General features: G+C 59.3%; 1 protein-coding gene across 3 annotated transcripts in view; it reads left to right on the forward strand.

Moving 5' to 3' along the window:
• The first annotated feature begins 219 nt into the window (after positions 1-219).
• The window catches only part of MCF2L (MCF.2 cell line derived transforming sequence like), a 103,187-nt gene continuing 87,374 nt past the window's right edge, over positions 220-16,032 (forward strand). Inside the window, exons 1-2 of one of the 3 annotated variants that reach the window (XM_072976568.1) lie at positions 220-284; positions 5,155-5,327. In XM_072976568.1, coding sequence (XP_072832669.1) covers positions 5,159-5,327 — 169 coding nt within the window. In that variant the 5' untranslated portion in view covers positions 220-284; positions 5,155-5,158. The remainder of the gene's footprint in view (positions 285-5,154; positions 5,328-16,032) is intronic. The other 2 variants (XM_072976572.1, XM_072976575.1) reach the window with 2 other exon arrangements.

The raw sequence follows: 16,032 nt of genomic DNA on the forward strand, positions 1-16,032 counted from the left end.
CTCGGACCTTTACCCCTTCCTCCCCTCCGCCTCCTCCTCCCACCTCCGGCCCCAGCCCTCCGCTGCGCTCCCTCTGCGCTGCCCCTCCCCCGCCACTCTCCCGCCTCCGCCCTACTAACCCTCCCCCACCTCCCCTTTCCCTCCCCTCCCTCCCTCCCGCGCTTCCCCACCCGTCCCCTCCCCTCCCCCCTCCCCTCCCCGGAGGCGGAGGAGGAGCGGCGTCAGCGCGGGCACCTGCGGGCGGAGGACGAGGACGCGGGGAGGACGGTCCCGCGGCCTGGCAGGTGTGCGGGGGCGGGAAGGGTGGATGGGGCGGGGGGGAGCAGGCGAAGAGGGAGGAGGGGGGACGGGAGGAGGAGGTGGACGACAGAGGGGATGGGGGCGCGGACGCTGCGTCCGGGAGGCGGGCCGATCGCGGTCTGGGCGGTTCCAGTCGCCTCCCGCCCCGGCCGCGCCTGAGACCCCCGAGAGCCCTGGGGACCCCGGCCCGGGGACACCGACTCGGAGCGCGGGCTCCGCGTGCACAAACGCCCCTCCCCATTGTCGCCGGCCGGGGCCCCTCACACCCCACAGGTGTAACCCCCTCCCTGCCGCCTCCTCCAGGGTCTCCTCTGCCCCTCCCAGAGCCACACCCCAAGCTCTCCCGACCCCCGTCGCTGCTGGGACAGGGGCAAGAGCAGGCGTGGGAACAGGTGTGAAGGGGGCGCAGGAGGTGGGTCCCCACCTGACTCTTCCTTCCCCGGTCGGCAGAGGGAGAGGCCTGGCCGCAGGCTGTTTTGTTTTCCAAGCGGAAAAGTAGACTCTGCAGTTTAAAAATAACGTCCTTCTCTCTCTCCTTTGCAAAGGCTATTCCTGCCGGTTTTGAAAAGCTTTCCTTGCTCCCCTGTAGCGCCAGGCACTTCCAAAGGAGCCTGGCGGGGGAGGGGCCCCCACGAGGCTTTTTTCTGGAGTAAGTGCAGGCTCCTAACTTTACAGGAAACTTCCCACCCAGGGCCACGTGGCCCACCGTGCCCCTAACGGCCGGCCGGGGAAGGGGTTAAGGTGACCCTGAGGCACAGGCAGGATGTGTGGGAATGGCCGTGGGAGGCCCCAGGATGTGTGACCACAGGGAGGGGCAGGGCTGAGCCACAAAAATAGAAGTCTGTCCCCAGGGGCTGCTGGTGGTGTAGTGTCCTCCGTCCCTCCGGGCCGCCGGGGACCCTGCTTGGCAGGTAGGTGAAGGGGTGCGGGCCCTGGAGAAGGGGTCCTCCCACTGGGAGGTATTCTGGTATGCAAATTGGATGGAATGGCTGGTCCGGAGCTGCTGTGGGGACCTGGGCTCACAGACAGGGTTTTCCTGAGTTCTGGGTTCCACGCGGGCTGAGTCAGCAGCAGCAGAGGCCCACCGCCTCTCCTCACTCCTTTAGGGGATGGGAGACAGGCTTGCTCGCAGGCCTGGGTGGGTGGTGAGGAGGTGCCCTCTGGGGTGAGCCTCAAACCGGGAGGGGTAGGAAGGGAGAGTTCTCCACTCGATTCTGGGACCCTCTCCCCTAGGAAAGGGGGCACCCTCCCGGGACCTGGCCTGACCATCTGGGCAGGGGCCTGGGGACACTGTGCTGAGAGGAGCCACACCTCTGTGCACCTCCGCTCTGCATCCTGTGCAGGGGGACACCGTCCCAGCAGCCACACAGCACTGTAGTGAAAGCAAGTGATTCCTGTGCAAGGCTGTGGCAGGTGCAGAGAGCCTCGCACCCGAAGCCTCGCTACAACCCTCCGGGGTACTGTTCCCCCAGGGTCGGGGGTGAGATTTCCTCCCCAGAGCCCTGCAGACCAGGAGGGGCCAGCAGTCTAGCTTGTAAAGAGGGTGGGATTGGTGGGGCTCAGGGCGTGAACATCTGTGTTTGAAGTGCTTGAAATGCAGCTTGGAACCCTGTCTTCCTCTTGAAGTTGAGGCTCTTCACGCCCCCCTCCCCCTTCCCCCTCCTGCCCCACCCCTCCCTCCTCCCCTCCCCTCCCCCCTCACTGCCAAGCTCTTGTTGGACTCATTCATAACCAGTGGTCCAAGATCAGCCTTCTGAGAAGCCCCCTTTCTGAGGACATGAAGACTTTTGCTGAAAAGACTTTCACTGGGTGTCTTGTCTGGGAAGGCAGCATCTTGGTGAGGGAGTGAAATTACATTCACTTCAAAAGAGGAGCTTTCTGCTGACTGATACTAAGCGCTTTTGTAAAATGGGGGAAACCTGAAGCCGGAGTGAGGACACTGGGGTGTCCTCGTGGCGGAATAAACTGTCCTAGAATGTTGTTAGCTCACAGCAGCCGGCCGCCAGTTTAGCTGGTTTGGCGTTACAAGGCTCCAAGAGCAGAAGTCCCAAGTGTAGCAGCAGCGGTGACAGGAATGGAACCGTCCCCGCAAAGTGCAGCCCTAGTTGCTAAGCTCACTCATTCCACCCTCCTCTGAGCTCACGAGAGGAAGCTCTCGTCTGACGACAGGTGAGAGGCTCCGGGCTAAGTGCCCGCAGCCCCTTTTTCCCACTCTGTGAAAACAAACTGTTTAATCATATAAAATAAAGGCCCGATTCTTTAATCAGCTCCTGGGCAGTTTAAACAAAAAAATTAAGCTCGTGGTTTATTTCATAATCCCCAACTGAATCTTTCCTTTCTCTTGCTAAACAGTCCATTATGGAATTTTTCTTATAATCAGTTCACCCAAAACTCCCAAATCATTTCTCTAGCAGTTACTGCTCTAAAAACTGGAACTGTACATCCCGTGTCCAGGAAGGGTGTGCAGATGAAAGGCTCCTTGCCTCGTCCAGCGGTGCTCGGTCCTCTTCTCCCCTGGGGAGGGCGTTTGGAGGGAGGGGGTCCTCACCACAGAGAACCACTGCAGGCTGAGCCCAGCCCTACAGAGAAGGCAGCGGCGGAGCTGTCTGCTGGCGTGGGGAGGCGGGCTGGACCCACCACCCGTGTGTGGAGTCCTCGTGCTGGCCTAGCTAGTCTGTAGCACATCTACCTGGGGGACAGGTGTGTCACCACGTTTCCTCCAGGCTTCCCCAAGTAAAACTTTTGGGACTTCCAGCCCACAGTAAGACACTGGACACTCCGTGGGGGCTACTGAGAAACTCTGGGACATCTGGAGCTGGGTGTCTTAATTTTGTGGTCAGGGCCCCTCCCAAAGACTTCATCCAGAATCACGACAGCCCTGGTCAGCTCCAGAAGCCCCAGGAAACCCAGCCCCCTCCCCAGACCCTCCCAGCATCTCTCTGGAGCTCAAAAGACCAGTCTCTACCCAGCTCCACGGAGATGAGCGTGGAGCAGCCCGGTGCTGATCCTTGCAGGACGCCTTCTCAGGTTGGCAGGAGGCCTCTCCTGGAGCCGAGGACATCAGGGCCACTGGGGACAAAGGTGAAGGCAGCCACACCGGGCCTCTTCTCTTCCTTCTGGAGGTTTGAGATTACGATTGGCCTGTTCGTGTTGGACATTCTCCGAGTAGAATTTGGAAGAAAAGTAGACAAAACAGGGCTTTTGGTTCTGTTTTGTTTTTAACCAGTGAAATCTTTTCTTCCTCCTTTTAAGTGTGAAAACTTGACTGAAGCCACCAGAAGCCTGTGGCCCCGGGTGTGACTGTGCTCAGGGTGCTCGGCGTCTTCGCCGCCTGCGTCCATCCATCCGGCCCTGCCTCCGCCGGCCCAGCCTGGGTTTCTCAGGAAGATAAGCAGGACCCACGGAAGAGGGTTGAGGGCTGAGGTCCTGCCCGGGAAGGGGTGGGGTGTAGGTCACCTCTCGTCGCTAGGAAGGGCCCTCCTCACACTGTTACGTGAGCGAATTTAATAAAACGTTACAGGGATCTGAAGACACGCCTGGGGAGGTGTCGCAAAGATTCATGTGGGTGGCAGGCAAGTTACTGACCCACAGCCTTGTGGATAAAAACGAAGGGGCGTGCCTCAGAGGGGGGGTCCGGTGGGAAGAGGAGGGGGTGGGGGAAGGTGCTGTCTCCTCATCAGGGCCGAGCATGGCACTGGTGGCGCCCCAGAGGGTTTGGGCCCTGAGCTTCCTGCCTGGAGTGGTCGGCGAGGTTCTGAGCGTGGTTCTCACGTGGGCGGCACATTGGAACCCCTCCCTGGGGCCAGGGGTGGTGGCAAGGTTTCGAGGCTGCCTGGGTGTCTGTGCAAATGGTGGTCAGGTGGTCGGGGAGGACCTCGCGGGAGGAGGGCCAGGGCTGACCAGACAGCAAGGGGCTTCAGTGAAGGGCACGGATGGGGAGATGTGGGAGCGGGAGGGTCCCCTGAGCAGCGGGGCAGCCTTTCCAGTCTCCAGGTGGCCTCCTCCCTGGGCCAGAGAAGGTCTGCCCGCGGGTGTGCCTGGAGGCAGGGCACGCAGTGCTGAGTGGGTAGGACAGGCTGAACGGTCACTGTGGGGACACAGGCGAATTTATCCACGTGGGGTTATGTGCACCTTCACTCTTAAGGAAGGGGCCCAGCCAGGTATTAAGCCAACAATGAGCCATAAACAGACGGAAAAACTCAGTGCAAAAAGGAGTAGTTAGTAATTAATTACCTAGCGAAGGTGAGCATTTGCCCGGCGATGATTTCACGTGCTTCAGTTTAAAATACAGTCACCAGTTGCCTCCTTAAATCCAAGACTGCTTCTAAAAAACTTGATTCAAGATTCTTTGCCCAGTTTCCACCAGGGGATAAGACTTTAATGTTCGTTCCAGAACTGGGATGGCATTCTTCACCTAGAGGATTAGAAATGTTTGTTAGAAACCTGAATAAGCAGGCGGCAGTGGCTCTGGAAGTTTGCCAGTTCAGTGAACTAGACGATGACATTGAAACGAGGAGAACCAGGGGCTTTTTATCCTTGAAACAAGAGCGTAAATGTCAAGGGGAAAAAAATCAAGGTTTTTGTTTTTCAGCAGAAGCAAATGGTATTTTTGCTCATGCAACGCTTTATCCATCTTAATATTACAAAAGGAAGTTGCTCGTTTAACTGAACGTTGACGCGGACGGAATTCGTTGGAGAAGGCTGGTGTGAGTTTGGAGCACACCGCGTCCAGGTCAGAGTGAGCGCCGCGGCAGGCTGTGCCCGGTGGCCTGGGCTCTGTTCAGTGAAGCACTGCTGATGTGTTCTGGCGGCGTGACCTCGTCCTCCAGCTGAAATCTGTTTTTCGCTCTGCAGACTCATGTTCGACTGTTGGAGATTCATCCTGTGCCAGAAACCCGGGGGCGATGACCGTTCTTCCACACAAGAGTCCAGCGTGGCCAGAGAGGAGGAAGGTGACCACCAGGTTGACGTGTCTGACGTCATCAGGCTTGTTCGGGATGAGCCGGCGGGAACGCCCGCGCCCGCAGGTAGGGCCGGCTCACGCCTCGGGGAGCCCAGCTTCTGACTGACGGCGGACTCAGAAGTCGAGCTCTCAGCCCCTCCGGTCCTCTGGGAGACCGGTGTGTTTCACACCTGCGGGAACACCTGCCCTCCGACTGCCCGGGCGCCTGCGGCGGGCAGGCTGGGTCGGGGGAGAGCCCACTCCCCACGCGGGAGGGGCGGTCGCTCTCGGGCTGAGAGCTGGGTGGTGAGTCAGATGAGCTGGTTCTGGCGAGAGACCACGAGAAATGTCTGCTTGGGTTTCCAGTGGCGCACAGTGCAGCAAGCGGCCCTGCTCCCAGCCTTTGCTTCGGTTTCAGACCCACACGAGCCATTGTTTGAATTTGGTGCCTTGTCAGATTGGAATGGTCACCAGAGCAGTGGCTGTGACCCCAGGATGCACTGGGCAGCGCACACGGTGGTGAGGGTGCCCCCCTCGCCCCAGGGCTCCCTGACCCAGGCATCCGGGCCCGAGGACGCGCTTCCTCTGTTCCTGGCCGTCCGAGCACTGTCAGTGCCCCTCTTCAGGAAGGAGGCAGCTGGCTCCCTGCTCCTAGTTTTGCTTGTGTTTAATTATTCTTTGCCGTTCCTTCCCAAACTGACTCTGAAACTAGTTTTCCCTGGACGAGGCAAGTTGCCAGCACCCGAGGGCAGGCGTGAATCCGCTGGTGAGTGGGCTGGTACCACGGGGTCCGCCTGGGGCTGGGCCAGAACTGGCGGCTCCCAGAGCAGAAGCCAGAACTCATCTGGGAACTTGGGTGACAGTCCTTCACTCTCTACCTCCCGAGCTTTCTCGGCTCGAAGCTGGCGCCCCCGCAGTCGGGTTGGACGTGGGGCTCGAGGCTGCGGCGTTGCCCTGAGAGGGCCTGCTCTGAGTCCCTGGTCAGGCCGTGTGCACCTGTTGGTGGGCACGGTCTCCGCACCACCTTCGGGACCGGACACGCACACATCTGTTTTCGCGGATGGTACCCGACCTGCCAGCTGGGGGGTCTCGTCTCCGAGGTTCTGAGCTGCGAGTCGCTCGTGCATGTGAAGAAGCATGGCTGTGTGACTGGCTTGTGGGTAGGGGGTTGGTGCATTCAGAGTGGCCGACCCCCCAGCCCCACCTGCCCCCAGCACCTGTGTTTGGTTTTGTAGGTTTAGAAAGTTGATTTTTGCAGCTCCCTGTTGGTGAGTGCTGGCCAGCGAGAGCGCAATCCTGCAAGTTAGTCTCCTCGTTGGGGTCCCGACCCTCCCAGGACCAGGCCTTGTCTTTTACCCCATTCACTAGGGAGGGAGGCAGGCAGCTCCTGGGAGAGCCCAGGGCAGAGCGGGGCTGCGAGGACACAGCCCAGTAAGCGTCCACTGGAGTCCTTCCTCCCTGGACCTGCAGAACCAACCCCGCAAGTCCTGGACATGCGGGTGGTGCAGTGCCTGCAGCCCTCTGGCTGCCTCCAACCTCGGTCTCCAGTAGGTGGAAGGTAATCGCGCCAACATTCCGAGCCTTGTTCCTTGTTTCTGGGGAGGAGAAAGGGTGCGGTCAGAATAGCCGGCCATCACCTTCCCCCCCGGGAGCCTCCACGTCCCCACCCCACTGGCCTCCCTCCCCCCGCCGTCACTGTCACCGTGGGCCTCCCAGTGCCACTGCTTCAGATACCCTTTGGGGTATGAAATATGCTAGTGTCAGAGCTTCAGGTTTTGAAATCAGTAAGTTAGTTTTTTATTGAGGTGAGAGGGCCGCGATGTAGACTTGACCACGTCGGCTGCTCTGAAGTGTGTGCTGCGGGCTGTTAGGTGCATTCACTCTGTGTGCAGCCTTCACACGTCCCTCTGGCACTCTTCCTTCTTCCCGAGCTGAAGCTCCGTCCCCATTAAACACTCCCCACTCACACGCCGCCCCGGCCCGGCCCAGTGGGCGTCGGGCGGACACTGCGCGGTCTTGTCTTGGGGGGCCGTCTTAGCCCGCCCCGTGCGCTGTCCTTGCCTTCTGCACCGTGTCAAGTCGCAGCTTCAGCCCTGCTTAAAGCCGAGTCTGTCCCCTTGTGGGGCTGGCCCGCCCTGTGTCCCTCCCCCGCCCGTTGGTGGGTGCGGGTTGCTGCCACCTGGTGGCCGTCGTGACTGTGCGCGTGGACAAGGGGTGCGCATGTCCCTGCTTCCTCTTCTTTGGGGTCAGTCCCCAGAAGTGGGGTTTCTGGTCACTTGAACAGGTACTGGGCAAGGCTTTGTGGATAGAAGACAAAAATGCAAAGAATGCTTGACTTGGGCACAAACACCACCTGCAGTGCGAGTCGAATTGTGAAGCTGCGTTGCTTGGGTCACAAAGCTTAGAACGTCGGCAGTGCTGTGTGGCTGAGCACAGTACCTGAAGGCACTTACACTGCGAGATCCTTCAGGGTTCTGGGAGAGGCCCCCCTCTGAGGAGCCGCAGGGAGGGGCCGTTCATGTTTCTGGAGGGGGTGTGCAGAAATAATACGCGTGGGCTGAAAACGCGTTTTGGAAAAGGTGAGAGCGACCACAGGAAACCGATGCTTGGAGGGACATTGGCTTTTTGCTGATCCCCAGTGTTTCTGGCCTGGATCGTGGTCACAGTTCGAGGAGAACGAGTGACCCTGGGATCGCGGGCTGTGGGGCGGGGGCGGTGGGGGCAGGGGTCCGAGCTGCGCAGAGCTCGCGGGCGGCGCGCTTCTGGGTTCCCTGCTCCTCGGCTTCCGAAGCGCAGTCTCTTTCCCAGGACTGTTGTTACTTACCTGCGCGCGGCCCGGTGTTGCAGGCCCTCCTGACGGCGCCGGGACGGCCAGGGCGTCCCCAGGAGCCGCGCTGGTCAGTCTCCTCTTTGTGGTTTTGTGGGCCCATCCCGAAGGGGGAGTTTGCAAAAGACAGACAGGCTGTTTGTGGAAACGGAGCTCCTGGTGTCGCCCTAAGGGATTAGCTCTCGCTTTTACCCTTTCCTGACCCCTCGGTCTTGCTCACTTGGACTTTTTATATCACTTGCGAAACTAGCAGGACTTCCTGTTCTTTTTTTTTTTAACATTTTTTATTGATTTATAATCATTTTACAATGTTGTGTCAAATTCCAGTGTTCAGCACAATTTTTCATTCATTCATGGACATATACACACTCATTGTCACATTTTTTCCTCTGTGATTTATCATAACATTTTGTGTATATTTCCCTGTGCTATACCCTGTTCTTTTTTTTTAAGAAGACACGTTCCCTGTGCACGACTTCACAGGCGGGTGGCACTAGCTGGTGGGTCGCTGGGTGGTGCTGGGAGCAGACTGCCCATCTTCCCGCGGCGCCGGTGGGGCGGTGGGGGCGGGGGCAGGTGCCCGACTTGCCGGGGCGCAGGTGTGAAGGGCTCAGAGTGGAACGACCCCCAGCTTCCTTGCGAGCTTTGGGGTCCCAGGGGAGTCCCATGTCCTCCAGCACCTCCCGGACGCCTGTCTCAGGGGAACCGACTTGGGGTATTTCATCGTTACTTAAAATGGATGGGACGCGTCCCATAGAAGCTGAGCTGCTGGACAAGGTCGCTCCCAGCCCAGGATGCCTGGAGAGCCCTCGTCTCCCTGAGCCCGATGCTCTCAGCGCCGGCAGCCGGCCCCGCCTCCACGGCATGCCCAGGAGCAGCCGTGAGTTTGTTAGGGTTTCAAGAAAGTTAGTGGGTTTTCTATTTAACTATGTGCTCTAACGCGTGCTGTAGGATTAAGGTGATGGAAGTGTGTTTATGTGTGTGTGCCCGTGGAGACGTGCCCGGCCTCCCCCCGCCACGCTGGGCCGGGCGTCCGGGGACGCGGCCTTCACTTTCCCGGAACGAGTCCCACTGCAGCAAATGCTCCCTCCTGCTTGCCTTCCTGCTGCTGGGGTTAACCCTGCCCACCCGCCCAGGGTGGCAGCCACCACCTGTTCTGAGAGGTGGGGCTCCCGTGGTCCCGGCGCTGTCTCCCCGTGGGCCTGCGGGAGGGGCTGGGCTCTTCAGCGCCCCCCTCCCTGGGCCAGGGCCAGACGGTCCAGAATAAATACACCAAGAACCGGTAGAATGAGTGTCTCAAGTGCGTCTCCGTGTGGGGGGGGGTCCTAACCCTGGTGCTTAGATGTGACGTTAGGAGGCAGCAGGCGCAAGCTGCACCCTTTTCCCTCTGCGCTTCCGGCGTGAACCCCGGCCGGTCACGACAGCGCTCCTCCAGTTTGGTGCTGGGGTTTCCTTCTTTCTTTGCAGTTTGGCGTTTGTACACAGTATGTTCTGGAAGTCTTTCTGTGTCGACTTGCTTAGATTGGCCTCATTTTGTGTCTCAGATGCGATGCACTTTGAGTAACTATTTGACAGTCCTCTTTCTTAAAACAGCTTTTATTTCTTAGGACGGTTCCAGGTTGACTGAGATTCTTGGGGGCCGTGCAGAGGCCCACGTACCCCATGGCCAGCCTCCCGTCGTTAACGTCGTACGTGTTTGTGGTGCACTTGTCACAGGTAAGGGCCCAGTGCTGATACGCTGCTATTTAGTGAAGCCCTGACTTTACTCAGGTGTCCTCATTCTGTGAGAGGGCCCCATCCGACACGGCGTGACATGCAGTCGTCACACTTCCCTGGGGCCCTCGTGGCGCTGACAGCCCCTCAGACCCGCCTTGTCTTGGTGACTGGACGGCGGGGAGGATGCGTACGGGCAGGGGTTCTGTCGCATGCTCCTCGGTGGGTTTGTCTGGCTTCTCCTGGTTAGACTGGGGTGTGGGTTTTGGGAGGAAGACGCCGGAGGCTCAAGCCAGCCACCTCGTCCTATCGGGGTGCCTGCCGTCACCAGGACTTGTCACTGCCGGTGTTGGCTCTGGCCCCCCGGCAGAGGGGTGACCGTCAGGCCCCCCGGCACAGCTGCTCCCCCACCCATTTACGGTTTGTGCCTCTGGAACCAGCTTGCTTGCGCAGCCCGCACCAGAGGAATATGAACACGTGACACCGTTTTACTTAAGGGTGTCTGCATTGGTGCTTGAAATGCAGGTTGACCTGTGGCTCCTGTTCGGTCTCGGTCAGATTCTGGTATCAGTGCTTTGTTCTCTTCATGAAAAGCACTCGGGTTCATCCTCTCCCTGGACCTTGAGTGTGAAGCAGCTTTGGAACCACCCGTCTGTGAAGGCCGGCAGGACCCCCGTGAGACCGTCTGGGCCTGATGCTGTTGGAGGAGTCGCCCTGGGCAGCTTCCTCTCTTCCTCCTGTGGAAATCGGTCTGTCTGAGGAGTTAGGTGTACCCTGAAAACCGCCCGTTTCACCCAGGCCTTCGGACCTCACTGTGCGGCCGCACAGAGCGGCTGCTGAGGTTCCGCACGGGTCTCATTTCCAAGACTGGTGCCCATCTCATCCCTCATTCTGCGTGTTTTCACTTTCTCTTGTCTCCGCTAGGTTAGCTGGTGGATCTGTTTTGTGGTTTTTACTTCCGGAAACCAGTTCTTAACTTTCATTCTGCTGGTTTTCCAACTTCTACTTCATTTGTTTCTGCTTTTGCCTCTATTTCTTGTGCTTTATTTCTCCTTTAAAAATCCTTCGAGCTCCTGCTCGATTCATTTGTTCTTCCAAGGCGTTAATGGAACGAACCTGCTCACGCTTCCGTGCCCCTCGCCCCCGTGATGCCCTCCCCCACCGGCGTCACGCCGCTGCGCGCACCTCAGTCTCAACACCTCTTGGTTCATGGCACCAGCGGGGCAGACCCTGAACCCTGGTGTTTCCTTCTGGGCGCCTAGCCCAGGCTCGCACCTGGGTACGCAAGGATGGACACGTGTGTCAACTAGATCTCCACAAAGCTGTCGTGTACGAAGTCTGCCGCCAGGCGGGTGGGTTTTAATTCCGTGGCTGTGAGCTTCAGTAAGCCCCCAGCCCCCGGGCAGTCTCTGTCTGTGCTGAAACTGTGCGGGGCCTGCTCTCTCCCTGCCCAAGGCCTGTCCCATCCTCACTGTCTCCCGTGGGGCACCTGACCCCACCCCACAGAGAGAATTGAATCGGTTGCTGGAGCGCCTCCTGCCAGTCGTGCCCGCACCTGCCGTCCTGCCTGTCCCTGCCCGGACCTTTCCCCACTCAGTGCCTCTGCCTGTGCCTGACCTGACCCCAGCTGCCCTTACCTGTGCCCCACCTGGCCCCACCTGTGTCCCGTCTGACCCCCCCTGAGCTCCACCTGTTCCCCCGGGCCCCCTGTGCCCTTTTTCCTGGCCCCACACCCCAGCCTGCGGGGAGCTCCCTCTGGGGCAGGCCCTCTCCATCTGTACTGTGGGGGGGCTGCCACCTGTCCCCTCACGTTCTCCCAGGCAACCTTGCACCCTTCCTGCTCCGCCCCGCACCCCACCCTTGGACCCCGCCTCAGGTGCACCCCTCCCCCGGGCAGCCCCACCCTTGGGCCAGCGCACGTGAAGGGCCCCGGGGCCTGTGCCGACACTGGCCGCTGTGGACTCAGTGTCTCTGTGCTTCTGCTCTTTCTTGCTCAGCGTGCACGGAGACTGGTTGGTTGATTCAGATTCACCTGAAGGCGTGAAGTCCTGTGAGAGGGCTTTCCGTGTTGAGGAGCTTCCCCAGTCACGTGTTCTGAGAGATGGCCGCTGGGTCAGAGCTTGCTGTCGCTGTCTTAAAGTGCCGTCTTCACACCGCGGACGGGAGCCGTGGTTTCGCTTTGGAAAGTAGACACAGCGGCAGGTTTTGATCGGAACTGCTATTGTATCTGGTCCCCGCGTGGTCGGTGTCTCTGGTCTCGTTTTAGCTGCTGTGAAATCTGATGTCAACAAGTAGCCAGGCGACTTGGCCAGTCTCGCTCTTGGAAGCAGCGTTCAGTCATTTTATTGGCACCATCTGTGACTTTGAAATGCAGTTCTGTATTTATTAAATTAAGTAGACCATGAAATGGGTTTGAGACACAATGCTGCGTTTCTCCATGCCTTGATGGACCCAACAGCCGGTGAGATTTCTCTGTATAACCTCCCCCCAAATATCAGGGCTGGCTGAACTATGCATCTGTAACAATTTTCTTTCCTCCTCTTCTTAACTAAGCAGACCCACCACGTACTTTTATGCCTTTTCATGGAACCCCATGTCTCCCACTGTCTGAAGTCGCTGTCGTAAGCTTCGCCACTTCTCCTGACGTTGCGAGTGGAGCCCGCTGTGCCCCCTCCTCTTAGGTCTTTAGCAAAATCACTGCAGAAAACAGCGGGGTTGCTCTGAAGCTCATTCCCCAGTCACTCCTCCAACCCCGAGGAACCTGTGGCAGCCGGAGTTTATCCTCCCCTCGCCGCCCACCCGGGACGGTCGGAGCCCTTCAGCTTCTGCGCCCACCTGGGCCTGTCCTCGTGGCCCCGCGGTCAATACGAACACACAGGTCCTCCTTCTCCTCCCGCCCCTTCTGTTGTTCTTTATTTGACCCTTTTAGATAATTTTTTAACTGGATTTCTAAAGAATTAACTTCAGAGAAACAGGAACGGCCATGTGTGACAAGTGTGCTGCACAAGGGTAAGTGTTTACAGTCCGCGTTTCCCAAAAAGACTCCTGAGAAACGCGCTCCCGCAGTAGCTGATTCACAGATGTTTTCAAGCAAAATATTTGATTGTTTTCAGACCGGGGAAATCTCTTGGTCTGAGGTAATGACAAGATACAGACGCATCGCGCCCCCAGTGAGCACATCACACACCTCCTTGTCGAGTCCTTCTCTTCTCCCTGGAACATCTTCCCAATAACCAGCGTTAAATCACAGGCTTCCACCAAAAGCTTGTCAACTGCGTTAAAGCGCAGGTGCCCAGTGGGAGAACTGTTAGCGTCCTGGGGCCGCGGGACAACGTCTCACAGACTGAGCGGCTTCAGCGACAGGACCCCGCTCTCTCACGTCGGCGGGGCAGGGCGCCGGCAGGCCGGTCCCTCCCAGGCTGTGCGGGAGGGTGTGTCCCAGGCTCCCCCGGCGTCTGCTGTTTCTGGAGACTGTGACTCGCAGAAGCATCACCTGGCTCTCCACGGTCGTGGCGTCTCCCTGTGCTTCCGTGTCTGAATTCCCCACTTTTATAAGGACACCAGTCATAGTGGACACCTCGCTCCAGGAAGACCTCGTCTTACCTAATGACATGCAGTCTCCGTGGGAGCCGAAGGTGGGAGCCCTGACGGGGGTCAGGGAGGCCGCCCCAGGCCCCGGGTGCACCGAGGACAGTAGGACTGAGGAACATGGAAACGACACAGCTTTTACAGAAGAAAACATCCACACGTGGAAGAAAGAAAAATGTCACCTTTGAGTTTCCGTTTCCAGGTGCGCCTGTAAGCGACAGGTGAGGAACCTGTTTTACACTCTGAGGAAGGTAAGGCCAAGTCACATCCTTGTCATCTGAGGGCCTGCACCTGGGGGCCGGTGGGAGGAGCAGGAAGAGACAGCGGCCTGGGGTCGCAGCCGCGGCAGCCCGGAGATCTGGGGCCGGGCCGTGCCCTTTCTTGGGCCGTCCTGTGCCTTGTAGGATGTGGGCAGCACGGCTGTCTCTGCCCACTCTACGCCAGCAGCCCTAGTCGTGACAGCCAGGCTGCCTCCTGACGCTGCCCGCTGCCCCGGGCTCAGATGGGAGGTGAAACTCCAGCGCAGCTGGTCTGCAGGGCCGGCGGCGAGCTGGGTCGGGGCCCAGGTCTGCAGCCGGAGACCCGGCCCTGAGCCCGCCCTGGGCTGCATGGACGAGCTGCGAGCAGGGCTGGGACCACAGGGCCAGAGCACCCTGCTTCCTTGCAGGTCGGCCCGCGGGTAACTCCGAGGTCCCTCCGCTCCCTTCAGCAAAGATTTCACTTCTCATTTTTTTGACAATAAGTATTTTAATTCTTTAAAATCATCTTAACCCCTTTTCACGCAGACCTTGAAGCTCCTTTTTTTTTTTTTTCACCATAAGCGACTTGTAATTGGTTAATTTTGCCACCACTGCAGACGCGGTCGTGGCTCATTTCCCTGTGTGTCTGGGGTCGGGAGTGTCCTTCACGGTGCGGCCTCCCCAGCGCCTGGCAGGTGGGAAGTGCCGACATCTGGGCACGACGGACGCAGCGTCTCGCTGGCACTGGGCGAGGGGTGTCTGCTGGGCAGGTGCTGCCCATGGTCACCTGCGTGTGGAGAACCTCGTTGGTCAGCTCTCAGAGGGTTTCAGGTTACGTTAAACAGCCGGCTTTGTTTTGATTTGAACCACGATTTACACCAGCAAGAATGCCTGGAGGGTGCAGGGCAAGGACGGCTCTTGACACTCACCCCCGCGGGGGACGACCTGGAACTCCAGGTCCTCCCCGTCGCTGGGCCCCCTCTGCCCGCTCGACCCCCTCAGGCCAGCAGGTGGTGCTGCTGAGCCACCGAGGCTGGGCGGCTTTCTCCTTTCCTACTCGGGGCTCAAGTGTGTCGTCCCCAGAGGGATGGGGGCGCTTCTGGCGGCCAGTTCGTTATTGTGTTGTTTGACTGGGGAGAGGTAACTGGGCTTATTTCGGGGAGGGCTCGGGATTGACCCGGCACCTCGTGCATGCTAAGCATGCACTCTGCCGCCTGAGTTACTCCCTCCCTGCGGACGGGCACGTTGGATGAGCGGGGAGGTCCAGCGGTCCCCGTGGAGGCTGAGAGACCCCCAGGGCCCTGGGGCACAGGCTTGTGTGCGGCCTGGACCCACACGGTGGGTTGCACGCAGGCCGCCCTTCCCGCCGGGTGGGAGCCTGGCCGGGTTTCTCCACCGGCTGCTGGATGGTTGCGGGGAAATGGGCGAGAGTGGCTTGTGATGAGCTTGATGCCGTCCCGGGGGCTGGCGCTGGAGTGCGGGCTCTCTGGTTCGCCGCTCACTTTATTCTTCACAGCAGCTTTATTAGGCACAATTCACGCCTGCCTCGTACGTGCAGACCTCGGAGATGCTGTGGGTTTGGTTCCAGACCAACAGCAGCCGGGCAAGGATCTCGGTGAAGCGAGGCACACGAAGCTGTTGGTTTCCCAGTGCATTCAGCCGGTACGTTCACACCACTCTGTTATGTGTGCAGTAGCATTATGTCTTTTATAAAAAGACATTTGTTAAAAATACTTTACTGTTAAAAAATGCCAGCCATCCTGTGACAACCCAGAGTTGGCACAACCCTTCAGTTTGTAGAAGTGCAGAATCTGGGAAGGAGAGTAAGCAAGGCCTGCCTTGCCGTTCAGCGTCACCCCTTTAAGACGCACAGCTCAGTGGTTCTAGTGTGGGGCAGGCCTCACCGCCACCTAACGCTAGACCGTTCCCGTCCCACCAGAGAGACCCCGACGCAGGAGCACACGCCCTGCCCCTCCCCCGCCCTCGGCCCCCACGGCGTGGCCTGTCCTGGGCGTGTCGTGTGCACGGATCCCGCACCACTCGGCCTCTTGTGTGCAGCCGCTTTCCCCAGCGTGTTTCCAGGGCACGTCCGGGTGGCAGCATGTCCGTGCTTCCTTCCGCTCCACGCTGGCTCGTGTCCCCGTGTGGACGGACCTCGTTCCCTCCTCCACAGCAGATGGACGTGCAGGGCCTCTCCGCGTCTTGGCTGCCGTGAACGCTGACGTCCAGGTGTCTTTGTGGCTGTGCTTTCCTCCCTCTTGGGCGCGGACCTGGGCGTGGAGCTGCTGGTCACATGTAACCGTCTGGGGAGCCCGGACTCGCCCCTCCCGTCCCCACCAGCCGGGTACCAGGCCCGCCTCTCCCCGCCCTCCGCAGCCGGGCCCTTGTCCGTCGTTTCCATCGTGGTTGAGGGGGCGCCGTGG

Source organism: Vicugna pacos, chromosome 14, assembly GCF_048564905.1.
Source record: "Vicugna pacos chromosome 14, VicPac4, whole genome shotgun sequence".
Taxonomy (NCBI): Eukaryota; Metazoa; Chordata; class Mammalia; order Artiodactyla; family Camelidae; genus Vicugna; species Vicugna pacos.